At 38.5% G+C, this 15,151-nt stretch overlaps 1 protein-coding gene across 6 annotated transcripts in view; it reads left to right on the top strand.

The window, feature by feature from the left end:
• ITSN1 (intersectin 1) overlaps positions 1-15,151 on the top strand; it is a 194,762-nt gene that overhangs the window by 145,047 nt on the left and 34,564 nt on the right. For 5 of the 6 annotated variants that reach the window (XM_075911169.1, XM_075911141.1, XM_075911179.1 and 2 more), the window contains 3 exons: positions 2,430-2,551; positions 5,331-5,448; positions 10,121-10,312. In XM_075911169.1, the coding sequence (XP_075767284.1) occupies positions 2,430-2,551; positions 5,331-5,448; positions 10,121-10,312 (432 nt within the window). Of the gene's footprint in view, positions 1-2,429; positions 2,552-5,330; positions 5,449-10,120; positions 10,313-10,625; positions 12,135-15,151 lie in introns of those variants that run through there. The other variant, XM_075911188.1, reaches the window with a different exon arrangement.

The raw sequence follows: 15,151 nt of genomic DNA on the forward strand, positions 1-15,151 counted from the left end.
GTTCCTGCTCTGGATCTTCCCCTGCCAGCCTCGCTGCACCCCCCGCCAGCTCTGCTTCTGGTGGCCAGTTCTCTCTTCCTCCTCCTGAGCTCCCCCGGCCAGCACCGCTCCTGCCAGCCACACCTCCCCCCCCTCCCGATATCCCCCGGCCAGCCCTGCTCCGCCCGCCCCCCCCACCAGCCCTGCTTCCCTTCAGCCCCCCCCCCCCATTTTCCCTGGCCAGCCCCTCCCCCCCCCATCAGCTCTGCCTCCCACTCTTTCCCCCCCCCACCTCCCGCTTCCTCCCATCTTCCTCCCGGCCAGCTCTGCTCCCCTCCCGGCTGGTCCCTCTCCACCCTCCACCCCGTTGAAGTGTGTCCGGTTTTTTTTTATGACTACATGGTAACCCTACTGATTCATGTCCCAGCTGGTGCAGCCCTTGCCTGCAGTGGGGGGGCTGCTCTGGCCAAGTGGGAGTAGCCCTGCCAGCTGCGGGAGGAGGAGGGGTTCCAGCCAGGCTGGAACTCTCCCCCCTCTTTCCATTGGCCCTGTTTAATTGGTTAACCTGGTAAGTGTGTTTAACTTGTTAGCCAATTAAGAGGGATTTTGCATCCTTACTTCCATGTATTTCATAACTTAAGTTAACTTGTAATAATCCTCCATGTTGGTGGGAAAGGGGATATTCTGAAACCTGTAGTCTTAAAATATATTTTTCAGTATCTGTATTTAAATGGTGATTTGTAAGAAAATAGGAGTATTCTCATATTCTGACAGACAGATGACATGAAAGCCAATTTTTGTTCATTCCAGCATACTTGTATAGAATATTATAGTGGATTAATATCATAATTGTGACTTGCTGCAGTGAAAGATGCATATTTCTGAGCTTTATAGGTAAAAACTAATTTTGATAAACCCCATATCTACTTCTCTCTTCCTGCTCTCTTGCCCAGAATAGCTAAAAATCAAGAGGCCTACAGAATTCCTCTAATAGCAGCATATCCAGCTTTTTTGCCAGCTTTACTATTTCACTTTTGTACACTAAAATACATAAAAACTAGCAGCAGCTCTTCTCTACCTGTCACCCTGACATCATCCAGCTAACTTTGAGTGCTGTTTGCAGCCTCCTGCTTGTGTAACCCACACACATTGTGTGGTTCACTGTCCCATGTAGTGGCACTTAGACCACTTACAACGAGTGGTAAGAACAAAGCAGCTCTATAGCCTAAACTGAATTCCAGTTTGTTTTATAGCTCAAGTTGTAGAGGCTTCTATACTGAGGTCTCAGGTTCAAATCTGCCTGGTCGCAATTACACTTGCACACTGCATATGCTGAACCTTAAACCCGGCTTACAATTCTGGTGTCTGTCCTGCACTCAGCCATCTGTTGTTCAACCTACTCCCTTGATTTTATCCCCTTTTGACTCCCTTGTCTCCACTTCAGACTGCTGTTTGTGTGTGTGTGTGTGTGTGTGCGTGTGCCACTCACACCTCTACTTGTCTGTAACACATAAAAAGAGGAGCTGTTTCAGATGCATCTATCATTCCTGTAGGGGATGGCTACTCAACGTTAGAACCCCGGGGGCACAGTGATACTCGCAACACATGCCGAGGGCTGCAACTTAAGTGTAGCTGCATATACATGCAAGAATATATGCAAATAGATTCTTTCACACTGACAGGCATGAATATAAAGATTAAGGCAAGACTGCACAACACAGGCCCCATTTAAGTCAGTTCTGCTGATATTGATAAAATGCAATATTTACCCGATTTCCACCCATATGACAGCACTTTTAATGACAGTCCAGGAATTTAACTACTGAAATGCATATCAACAGAAGACCATTATATTGACTCGCAGTTGTGGAGTGTGTTCCCAGTGGGGGTCATGTTCAGTGGAGCTCACCTGTCAGCCGCGTGTTGAACCCCACGTAAACACAAACTGCACTGTAGGCCGCAAACAGAAGGTCCATGGGGCGGTGTGTTGAGTAGCCCTGCTCTAGGGAATGTTAACCAAATTAAGCATGATAAGTACAAATAAAAAAACTGCTTCTGTATTTAAACATTTCACCTCAAAATGTACTGTTTGTGGTAGCTATGAAGACTATAGTCTGTCTTAAAAAAATACACTACTTCCCCAGTGACTGCAAAATCTTCACTCTAACTAGCTCCAGGCCACCTAGTATTATTGTTGTCACACTTTGTTCTGTTCTTAACTTACGTACAAACTCTTTGGGGCAAGGTTCTGATTCCTGGTAAACTGCCATCGGTAATCTGTGGCACAGGTAAGTGGAAAATGAAACAAATTTGATGGGCAAGAGGTGTTTAGTGGAAATACTGCACTAATGATACAGAGGACAGTAAATATCACATGCTATACTTGGGTACTTGTTCTATTTTTTCAATTAATGGTAAATGGAATTTTTTTTCTTTTTTTAATCTAACAGAAATTGCCCAAGTTATTGCCTCTTATACAGCAACAGGACCTGAACAACTTACCCTTGCTCCTGGTCAACTGATACTTATCAGAAAGAAGAATCCAGGTGGATGGTGGGAGGGAGAGCTCCAAGTTAGTTACTACTACAACTTTTACAGAATTACACATCCATATTTTCTTTTATATTTCAAACAATGAACACTTCAATACTTCAGGAAAAATATTATGCACAAAATTATTTCAAACATACACATTCACATTAGTTCTTCAGATAATTGTATAGTTTAAGGTAATAGCAGGACATTTTGTGATACTGTGGGTAATGCAAAGATACAAAGGGCAGATTTTGGGCTAATCACATCTGTTTCGACAACCTGGCTTGCTCCGTTTCTTTTGGTCTAAGCCCACAGTTTAAACTGATCTTATTCCCATAGTGAAGATTTGTTAACTTCTTAACTGTCTGTGTCCTTTCTTCACTGATCTGCTCAGTAAGTAAATTAGTGGCCAGCAGTAAAATAAATAAATATATATTTCTTATGTTCTCTAGCAAACAAACTTTAAAGAGTGAGGTTTAAACCATTGAAAAGCAATATATTAATGAAGCAGTCAGAAGTGTGTGTGTGTGTGTGTGTACATATCTCACACACCCCTACTTGTCTGTAACTGAGGAAAAAAGAGGAGCTGTTTCAAATACATCTATTATTCCTTCAAGGAATGTTGACCAAAATTAAATAAATAAAAAATTGCTTTTGATTTTAATTTAAAAGAAAATTCAAGTGATCCATTATACTATGTAAGCTAGCTGAATCAGTTTTTCTCAATAAGGCATATGTAGATGTTCCACTTCTGCTATTTCAAAATAGCCTCTCACCAGGGCCATTCTAAGTTATTCATCCTGGGCCTCTAAATCAAAATAGCACATCTACATTAGGGATGCGTGCCTCGAATTAATTTTGAGGCTTCCCTACAGTGTAGATGTGCTATTTCAGAATAATTATTCCTAAATAGCTTATTCTAAAATAACTGTGCAGTGTAGATGTAGCCTAACTGAATGAAATTGGGGGAGAGGAGAAAATCTGTTTTTTCTTGCAATTTGTTTTGTTTGCTCCTTTGACAGCATTTTATAGTCAGTTTCCTGTACTGGTTGTTTGGCTTTTTCATGCAACATTAGGGAAAACAGAAATATTAAACAAAACTATGGCTGTAAAACCATGAATGGCAAGAGAATTCAAAAGATGGTATAGTATCAAACTATTTTCAACTCGATTAAAAAACTGGCTGTGTTTCAAGTCAACACAGTTGGATTTTGTACTTGAAATAATGTTTGTTCATAATTGTATTCTCAAAAATAAATAGAACCTCCACTGTGTTTGTCTGAAAGAGCTGGAATCAAGAATAGAGAGTGTCAGTAAAGATAAAATAAAATGCTGTAAAACTTTTTTCCCATCAGATGCATAAATATCAGGCATTACATATTGATAGGTGTAAAGACATCTCCCGGGACTATTTGGCAGTTAATAATCTATGCAGATCTGAAAAAATGAGGTTAAATCAGTAATCCAAAATGTAATACTGCATAGATTGCTGCTTTCAATAGAACAAAGATTTTTTTGTTATTCTTTAAAGGGCAAACTTCAGTATAATATTCAAAATTCTTACATCTTCATCAAAACAGAAAGAATAAATAACCAAAAACACATATCAGTATTAAAAATAAAGAATTGGCACTAAAATTAGAAGCTACCAATTTTACAGTTGTTGGTCAGAAAATTTAAAAACCATTTTCCAGGCTTTTTTTTCTGGTTCTTACCTGGAAAGAAGTTAATTGACAAATAATCTGAGCCTATTCCTGAGAAAAATCTGGCCCAGATTTGCAGACAGGAACATGGGCGTTGCCAGACTGGATAAAATTCAAATTTTATCTAGTACAGTGTCCTATCTCCAATAATAGTCAGTACCAAAGAACTCAGAGGAAGATGTGAGAACTCTGAAGTAGGCAAATCAGTCCTCTGCATTTTCTCATCCTGATTTCCTTAGGTTAAATTGATTGAAGCCCTAAAGCATGAACCTTAAGATCCCTTCCTAAATTTGTTGTTAATTATAGCTGGAAAGTCAAGTATATCTGAACAAAAACTTGGAACACCATTTTCCTATGCCACAGAGTTTGTCATTATTTTTGTAGCAATTGGTAACTGTATCTATTGTAAGTTTATAATACTATGGCTATAATTTGGTGTTCTCCATGGCCACTGAAGGTAGGAGAAAAATAATGGAGTTAATCTGCAGCAAGTGAGTTTTAGGTTAGATACTAGCAAAATCTTTGTCATTACAAGGATAGTTAAGCTCTTTAATAGGCTTCCAAGGGAGATTTTGGAATCCCCTTCACTGGTTGGACTGAGCTGAGCTGTCAGGGATGGCCTAGTTACTTGGTCTTGCTTTAGTGAGGGAGCTGAACTTGATGACTCCTTGATGTCCCTTCCAACCCTTCATTTCTGTTATCCAATAGCCTAATATTAGATTTTTTAGAAATAGTGTGGGAGAAATCAGGTTTGCCAAGGAGAAAATGACTTAAATGACGAGTATCAGAATGTTTCAGTGCTCCTAAAAACAACAACAAACTTTAGCATTTAGCCTACTTTTAAAATGGTCAGTGAAACTTTAAATAAAAATTCAAATGTGGATAGCAAAAATGAGTCCTGTGGCACCTTAAAGAGAAACAGATATACCGGCTTATCAAGTGTAGGACCAGCGTTAACGAGGCCAATTCAGTCAGGGAAGATTTGGGTCACTCCCACCAGTTGATGGGGAGATGTGAATACCAAGAGAAGGAAAATGTAGACTGAATTATGCTGGCTTGATTTGGTGTCTGTTCATGTGCTTAATCCTCTTAAAAGAATTCTTTTCTTACTAGGCACGAGGGAAAAAACGACAGATAGGATGGTTCCCTGCTAACTATGTAAAACTTTTAAGTCCTGGTACCAGTAAAACTACACCAACTGAGCCACCTAAATCAACAGTATTACCTTCCGGTAAGTAATATTTAATACATTTTAATAACTGGTGTCACTTGTGGTATAGAATTGGACATTCCTAGGGAATTAAATTACATTGTACTATTGGGTTTCAGAGTTCCTTTATAAAATGTTTCACTTTCCTTATGAATTTCTGTGAATAAATTTTTTTGTTTGTTTTTTTTTAAGTCTAAGTATGTTTTCAAGTCTAACTTTGATGACATGACTTTAGGGGGAAAAAGACAGCCAGTTAGGTTAACATGGGATGATATATATGTCATACATATTTACTTGATTTAATGCTAATGAAATGATACTGGTAGCCCTGGAGATTGAAATATGTTTTCCACTAAAGATCCAGCACTTGTAGTAACAAACCATGCTACCAACAAATGCCATTTGTGGAAGGAGCATGTTGACTGATGAGAAGAAAGGTCATTCTTATATCCTTAATATCCCTGCTGAGTGTGCCATTTTGAGTGGCACTCCTGTATAAAGGACACTCACCCATTAGGATCTGAAGTGAGACAATCAATTTGCTCCCCATAAGACACTGAATGATATCCAGATGGTAATGTCTTTCATTATTATTCATCTAGCGTGGACTTACACTGTTAAAAGCCTGATTATTACTTCCCTGAGTTATTCTCTAACCATTATCACTCCATTGAGCCAAAAGGAGTCTGTTTCTAATTTACTACAAGTTGAACCTCCCAAATCCTGGACTCTGTGGTCCAGCAAGGCCATGGATGTTGCTGGACCAAAGAAGTCCCAGGAGTGGGAGCCAGCCTTGAGAATTTAGGGTCTGCAGAATCCCAGTTAGGCCAGCAATGGCTGGGCAGGGGAACCCCAGCATTAGTGGGGCCAGGAGGCATCGGGGAGCCTCTTCCCTGGACAGGGAACCCCCTTTGTCAGTGATGTCACTTAGGTGGAGAGTCTGTAGCAGCGGGGTTGGTGGTGGCTGGAGAACCCCAGGGACCTTCCCTGTGGCAGGGCTGGAATGGCTGGGCAGCCCTGACCAGGAACTCCCAGCAGCAGAGCCTAGGGAGCTCCAACTGGAGAACTTTAGGAAACTCTGAGGCAGTGGGCCCAGGTGGCCTGGGGCTGGAGAAACCCGGAGGAAGGCCCAGAGGTAGCAGGGTTGGTGGCAGCTGAGTGGCAGGAACCTGGCAGCCCCAGCCGGGAATCCCCAGAGGCAGCGGGGCTGGTGGTGGCCGGGCAGCCCTGGCTAGGAACTCCTGGGACCCCCTGGTGCATTGAGCGTGTGTCAGGGCATGGAGCCTCAGCCGGGCCAGGGCAGCATCAGGGTGGAGAGCCCCAGCCTTGGGAACCCCAGAGAGACAAGCTAGCAATGGAGCAGCCAGCCCCTAGGGGACCACTGACCTCCCCAGTCCAGCAAACTTCCTGGGCTGGGACGACTCACATACCAAGAGTTCCAGACCAGAGAGGTCCAACCTGTTTCTATAAAATATTGCACCGACACACCAAGCATGCCTTCTGTCTTGATTTTCTGTCACCAAATATTTAGAAAAAATAGTAAGAAATATTTAAATTCTAGAGAGCTAAATACGTAATGAAATTACGACATACTGCAGCGACTGAAAGCTTTCATCTAGTACGTTCGGTTGTCTCTTTGAAATGTATAAAATAAGTCTCATTTCAGTTCTTGGTGAAAGCATGTGGCCACATCAAAAAGTTTGAATCCCAGGAGGCACTACTAAATGGCCCTCTTATTGGTAGCCTTATCAGGGAAACAAAAAAGTCACCTGGGATGAAGACTTATCTAGCCCCTCACCATTAGTGAGGTAGGTCCCACCAGTTCAGGCTTGGAGTACACTATAGCAAGGCACTGTAGATGCACTTGTATTTCCTGAATTATAGGGCTGACAAGCAGAACCTTTCACAAGCACATATAAATGTTTTATATACAAATATATAAACATTTCTAGTAGTTTCTTATGCTATTCATGTCAGGAATATTGGACACAATCAAACATGATCCTTTCAAATACCACTCTATAATGATTTTGGAGAGTGTTTGGAAGAAAAAGAACAGTCTGGTCTTTCCTTTTCCTCGTTTGACATGTGGTCAGTCTAAGGCAGTGTTTCTAAAACTGTGTTCCGCGGTACACTGATGTGCCGCGAGGCAGTAGGAGGTGTGTCATGGAGAACAAGATAATTCAAAATGGCTGCCCTTAAAGGGGCAGGCAACTTTTTATTTTTTTTTACTCTAACTTTCCCCCAACCTTGTTTCCCCCCGATTTTTTTTTTTTTTTTTTTTTTTTTGCTCAACAAAAAATCCTTGGTGTTCCTCAAAAAAAAAAAAAAAAAAAAAATTGTTTGATGTTCCTCAGTCTTAAAAAGTTTAAGAAACTCTGGTCTAAGGGCAGCATGTTGGAGGTGTCTTTATGAGGAAGCCTGGAGGCAAGGGCTGGTGGAACAGAATATTGAAGGGGTTTATGCAAATGAGAATAAATCATGCTGTGATTGTGGCTGTAAGGAGTAGAACTGCATATTGAGAAAAATCTTCATAAAAGGAGAGGCATGACCAGGGTAGTACATGGAGAGGGGGGTCTATAAAGTTTGTAATAGCACATGATGCCTGAAGTGTGAAGGAAATGTACTGTCAGAAGCTGGTACCTACAACAGTTTAATGTGTAACTATGTTTTTCCTCTTTCTGCTTCTGCTGTCACAATACTACTTGTTGGGTTTGTGTAGGTGCATTCATCCTAACATAACATTAATTATACGACTTTGGACCACTTTTAAAATTCTGTTGCATGAACACTTTTTGACTAATGGAACCTTAAGAGTTTCTTTGTTTCCCACTCCTTTATATCTGACCCCTTCTAAACCTATGGTGTGAGCACCATCCTCCTAGTTTGAAAAATGAGCAGAACTGAGTACAAAGCCTGCGAGTGCCACTTCTGTATTGCCATAGGTAGGGATGTTAATTTATAGAAATACTTGGAAACCTCTTTCCAAGCATTTCTACTTATTTTAATGAATTAAGTGTGCTGCTTCCACAGTATTTGTAGCTTGTGCTCTGTAGAGAGCCAGACACAAACCTGAATCTGATGTTTTATTACAGATAACCACTGGGCCCAATGGATGTCTTTAATGCATATGTAATTCTATTTTCTTATTTTTAGTCTACTTTTATAGTTATCTGTGGGTTTTGGAGCTGCTGGCAATGATCGGAATGCAAGCAAATTGGGATAATTCCTAGGGTTTTTATTGTGAGATGGGGATACAGTAGAACCTCAGAGTTTAGAAGTTTACATTTCAACATGGTACCGTACTGTATTGGCTTTTCTTTGTCTCTGCTTCTGCCTGATTGCATACTTCCAGTTCCAGATGAGTTGTGTGGCTAATTGGACAGTTGGTAACTCCGATACTCATAACGCTGAGCTAGTGTATATTCAGATCTTCACTAACAAACTTAAATATACTGGAGTAGGACCAAATTCAGACTTTATTTGGCTTAATACATTAGCTGGGACAAATAATAGTGGATTACAAATTACCTTTTTCAACTTAAATAGAATGCTAAAAAGTTATACATTTAAAAGAAACTGCAAATTTGTACACGATATATAGTCAAATATGGAAATTAGCTTGGATTAGTCATCTGACTCCTCCTAAGTGTGATAGGCAAAGTAATAACTAAAAGGAGTCATAACAGACTCTGGAAGTCTGTCTGGAAAAGTAAATGTGAATTATTTAGAGTTGTATAAGTGCTATTACTCTGAGTACTGGGAGGAAATTAAGAAAGGGGAAATTAATGCTGAATATCATGGAGCTGTTTTCTGTCATTGAGATCTATTAGACTGTGACATGATCTTTTGAGGGGGAAATACCAGAAGCCCCATTCCTTGGAACATAGTTCACAACAGAAAGGCAAAGGAAATAATTTGGAGGTTACAGGTATTTAAAAAAGAATACAGTGCTATCTGACTTAAGGGGATTAGGCCAGTTTTCTAATTTTCATCTCTATTTGTGATTGTGCAGAGCCCTTTGTGTCCTGGGAGCCACTCAAATATACAAAGTTCCATGATAAGAAAATAGAAAAATATATTATATGCAGTAATTCTGCTCTAGCAAGAGGGTCAGGTTGAATGACCTAGCAAGTTTTCTGATTCCCTTAACCCAATCTCTAATTTCTGATACTCTAAACATCTCTAGGTGGCACAAGAGGGATCTCATTACTAGCTTTATGCTGACTGTAACTGTGTTTATTAGATGGCTTTCTTCTCTTCCCAAGAGAAGCTACAATACTGTGAAGGAAGAGTTCCTACCCTAAATGTGTAAACGGCGGGGGTTCAGAAATGTTATGTATGCCACAGTTTTAGATGACCAGTCCTATTTGAGAGAGTAGTTGTTGTAATGCTAGAGAAGATCCAAAACATGTGGGGTTGTTTTGTGTCTACATAAAACCACGGTAACTTTTGTGGATAGGACAACTATAAAACTAAAGTTAAATGGCTGTAGAAAACTAATATCTTATCCTGAACAAGTTTTGACTTTCAGAAAGTCAATCTTGATATGTAAATCCTTCTTATTTGCTGAGTATTTTCTAACAAGGGAATATTGCAGGCAGTAATCATTATTGTAACTTAAATACACTTTTACATATGATATTTTACTGAAACATTATTGGTGCCATAGATCTGTTCATTTATCTTACAGTGTGCCAAGTAATTGGCATGTATGACTACACTGCACAGAATGATGATGAACTGGCATTCAACAAAGGCCAGATCATAAATGTCCTGAACAAGGACGACCCAGACTGGTGGAAAGGAGAAGTGAATGGACAAGTGGGTCTCTTCCCATCCAACTATGTGAAACTAACGACAGATATGGACCCAAGCCAGCAATGTAAGTGGTCTATTTACTATCTTACTGTTACTGTTTATGCAGTATTTTAAAATGAAACATGCAGCATTGCTGTGATTCTGCTGTGGCTTGCAGAACTCAAAGCTTGACCACTGCTGCATTTGCCAAAGTCTCTTTGAAGACCTTCTGTAAAAAACCTTATTTTGTGTTACGGTTTTTTAGTTCCATCCCCTTTGTAGCATGATCCCTTTTATCATTTTTGCACCATGCTGTTTACATGCCTGATTCATTTTCCTAGCTTGAATTTTGCTCATTGTTTTGTTTTGCTTATGTGTTGTTTTCCTCCTTTTTCTAGGAATCATATGTTGTCCATCCCCCACTCAGGCTTGAAAGTCCTCAAAGAGACCCACTATCCCATATCACTGCCCAGAGGGATGATGGGAGATGCAGCCTTGATCATGTGACTTCCAGCATGATCATCTACTGCCTTCTGAATAGAAGAACACACTGCAGAGCAGTTTACCTCATTTTACATTAGTTGCATGTAATCGCAATGTTTGAGTTAATTATCTACAGACATAGAAGCAAAATTACAAAAAAAAAAAAAAAATTACACAGGATAGTGGGTCCTTTTGTGGCTTTCATAGTTACCAAACTAATTTTTTTCACCTTTTGCACAGGTGCTTTCAGTAGTTTTACAAATAATTTTAAATGTGTATTTTAGCCTTTTAAAGGAAAAAAAATAAATAAAATTTCTGCAATGCAATTTTGTTCTTGCAAAAAGACCCACTATCAAGGAATGCTGCATGTGCTATTAAAATTGTTCCAAATGTCCATAAATCTGAGACTTTATGTATCTTTTTTTTTTAATTGTTCACTTGTCCAGTGTTGTCAATGTCTTGTTTGTTTGTTTTTTTCTTATACAAAAGAACAGAAGGAATTAAATGAGTTTAAGGAACACATGCCCAATTGCAAATAAGATACTTTGTTACAGTTCTTATACTGTATGTATCAGGTGTTCCTTGTTGAGTGTGTAATATATGGTGGACAGAAGAAATTAATTTCCTTCCAATGCAAGAGATATTATCCTTGCATAATGCTGTAATCCTTATTGCATTAATTTTATTTTGCACAGTTATTTGTAGCTACAGTAAGAAAGCATCTTTGTTTTGTTTGTCTCAGATTTGTGTGGTTTTTGCATTTTAATATCAGAAATCAGTAGAATAGTATATTCATGTGGTCTTTGAGAATTAACATGACTTTTTTTTCCAAACTGTTACATGAAGTTCTATTACCATTGTTACTTTTACATGACTATGGAACAACATCTTTTGAACAAGTAATTATCTTGACAAGAAAGAATGTATAGAAATATCTCCCTGCAATTAATTTCCAATGTTTACATTTTTTTAACTAGACTGTGGAATTTATACAAATTAATATTAAATGGAGCTTACAGTCAAGTTTATGTAGTAGATGTGTGTAGCCTAAGCCATGTTTGTCTTTCAAACATTTGTTATAAGCTCTTAACGAAATGCCTGGTGTTTTTGCACCGGGGGTGGGGAAAACCATGCCTCAAGCACAATATAGCAGTTCTACTAATGACTTTAATATTTAGTCACATTCTGTTCGTGGATTTCTAAATTTCATGCTGGCGATATTGTCGAGTTCCTTCCTCCTTCTCCCCCATCCTTCATGTGGTGCAAAGAACAAGCGAAGCTCCTTATTCAATTGCACTTCAGTATTTTCATTGATATGAATGTAAAATATATAAATATATAAAACCTGCAGCTTTAACAACTGTAATACAGCCTTTACAATTAGTCACATGTATAGATAATTAAATTCTTCGTATAAAAAGCTAGACTCTAATGTGTTTGTCTTCTTTTTGATTTGTATAAACAAAATTTGATCAACGGTATTAGTTGGTGTAACAAATTAACCATAGTCTGAAACTCCTCCTTTAATACAGAGGGACGTTTGTGATGTTTCTTTTGTATACTGAGACACATTCACATTGATCACAATTAATTGCATCTTTTCACACGTGGCTCCTGATACTAACAGTGTTTTCTAAAAGCTACGTTGAAAGCAATCAACATGTGAGAATCCTCTATCAGTAGAGAGTGGAGAAATTATATTCTGTTCACACACTGACTCGCAAACTTAGTTTTAACACTAGTACTTGAATTTAAAATTTGCTCTGTTTGCTGTGCAGACTTTCCTTTTCCCAGAAGTACATTCAGCTGTGTGCATACAAATACATGTATTTCCTTCACTAGTTTGCAAAAAGAAACCATGCTCTGTACACCAGTATACTGTACTATAAATATTTTCTGTATCACGCAAACATTTTCATACTATAATCACATACTATAAAGTGACAATGTCACTTTAGTGAAGGATTTCTTAAATGTCTATTATTTAGCTTGTGTCTTCACAGATGTCTAACACAACTATAAACATTTGTCCTACACTACAACACAGTATTGGCCTGCATAACACCAGCAAATGGATTTTTTGCAAATTTTTGGCAATTCTTTGTAATTAATTTCTTAAATGAATATTTTTTTCACTGTAGGTGATGTCATGTCCAGTGCTTTTTCTATTTTTGCTCCTTTTTTAGGTGTTTAAAAAACAAAATAAAAAATTAAGCAGGCAATATTTTTAAACAACTGTTCATAAGACATTTTGATACGCTGGCTTTTTATACATGATTGAGAAATCATAATGGCATCTAAGTTCATAAGCCATGAACTGAAAAGTTGGTTTGTATCTATGAATGCTTAAGTGTGTAGTGTGCCAAGAATCCTTGTTCTGAAGAGTGCTGTGTACTATTTCACATAGTAGTAGCTTATAAAGCAGTCCGTTGTTGCCAATAATCAACTCACTAAGTAGCTCTAAGTACAGATTAAAGTTTCCTGAACAAGTCTTTCAAGTGAGCCATTAACATGTTAAAGCACATGAAGGTAAAAGGTATCCATAATATTGGTTTACTCAATACGTGTAATTATTCAAGGGAATTGTATCTGATATTTAGTTACACTATTTCCAAATAAATTGTAATATCAGAATGAACTGTCATGCACATTCATTGTTACATTTTCAGATTTTTATATTAAGTAAAAAAATCAAAGGGTGTGTAAAGACAAACTTTTAAATTAGATTATTTAATATTATACCATAGAAAGCAAAATCTTCAAGTTATTCTTCAGAATCCAATTTTGACTCTTCTCTCTCTTTATTTACCCAGTCCATGAAAAGATCTTTAATCCCTTCAGCCACACACAGCCCCAAAATCTATCAAGCCTGATTCTTCTTAGCATATGTACAATTTGCTTCAGGTGGCAAGCAGAGGTACCCAGAAGAAACATTAGCCTGCCACAGTGACTCAGATGATACAAATGCCAAGATCCATTGCCAAATTGAGATTGAGCCTCTTGTGATGAATTGCTCTCATGTCTGTTCATTCAGTCCCATGACCTGGGACTGAACGCCAGCAGATAGGAATTCCCTTCTAGCAGAAAGTAGCATCAACATGGACACAGGATGGGAGGGGGCCTGGCCTGTTAATCATTCAACAGGTTTTTAATTTATATAGCCACAATTTAGAAAGAGGAAAATCCTGTTCCTACCTAGTAACTAGTCTGATAACTACAAGGCTCCTGAAAGCCATTCCGTGTATGGGAAAGGTTAATTCTAATGTTACATGGCAGCTTTCCTTGTATTTTCTGGCTAACAGAAAAGCTATAACAACACTGTATACAGAAACGGGACCTCCATGAGATTAGGTTTATAGCCCCTTTTAAATACTTCCTGCACTGTTCATAGACATGTAATCACCTGAAGAAGTCGTTTTCTTCATGAAAGGGGTTGGGAAGGGACTTCCTGAGCATGCTCAAAAGGAGCTGTCAACACAATTTTCAATACTGCCTTAAGCAAAACTTCATCCCTGGCATGTGGATTGTCTGGATTATTATATTTAATCTGGCATTTTTTAGATTGTAACAGATTTTTCTGCTTGGAGTAGGGATTAGTCTCTAACTTTTGTTCACTTGTATAAAAGTCACTTAAGTGTGTAGTTTAACACAATGACTGTGACTATGTATTTAAGCACTGATATAGGCAGCAAATTTGCACCTTGCATCAGGCCTCTTACTTGAATTATCATTTTGGTTTCTTTATTCCTCTTTAGAAACTCCTTTAAGGAAAGCAGCATTGGTTTTGCTCAGTACAAACTAACCAAATCCATACACATGAAAAGGAGATATGTAGCACTTTAAAGACTAACAAAATAGTTTATTAGGTGATGAGCTTTCGTGGGGCAGACCTGCTTCTTCAGATCATATTCTGGAAGTGAATAGGCATGACCATTTTATAACAGAAGGCTACAATGAAAGAAGGTAATAAAATAATTGCAAACTAGTAACCCCCAGATTAGCCACTTAATTGGCTCTTTCAGTAAGCAATTTCCTCCTTCCTTGTCACTTCCCCTTCCCCTCCTTCCCACTTTCTGTTCTATGTACCTGATTTGTTAGTTTGTAGTAATTTTTTTTACCTTCTTTCATTGTATCCTCTGTTATAACATGGTCATGCCTATTCACTTTCAGAATATGATCTGAGAAGTGGGTCTGCCCCATGAAAGCTCATCACCTAATAAACTCTTTTGTTAGTCTTTAAAGTGCTACATATCTCCTTTTCAGTTAGGGATTGTTCAGGATTTACTTATTAGGGATTCAAATTTGTCACCCTGGGAAAATTACTTTTTGCTCTCTTGTATAGTAAACTTTAGTAGTTGACACACACAGCACATTTCCAGACCATTAATTGAGAAGCTCACTCCTGATGCTGAAGAAAGTGTAAGGTTGGCCTGGGCTTTTT

The sequence above is a fragment of the Pelodiscus sinensis genome, chromosome 1, assembly GCF_049634645.1.
Source record: "Pelodiscus sinensis isolate JC-2024 chromosome 1, ASM4963464v1, whole genome shotgun sequence".
Classification (NCBI taxonomy): domain Eukaryota; kingdom Metazoa; phylum Chordata; order Testudines; family Trionychidae; genus Pelodiscus; species Pelodiscus sinensis.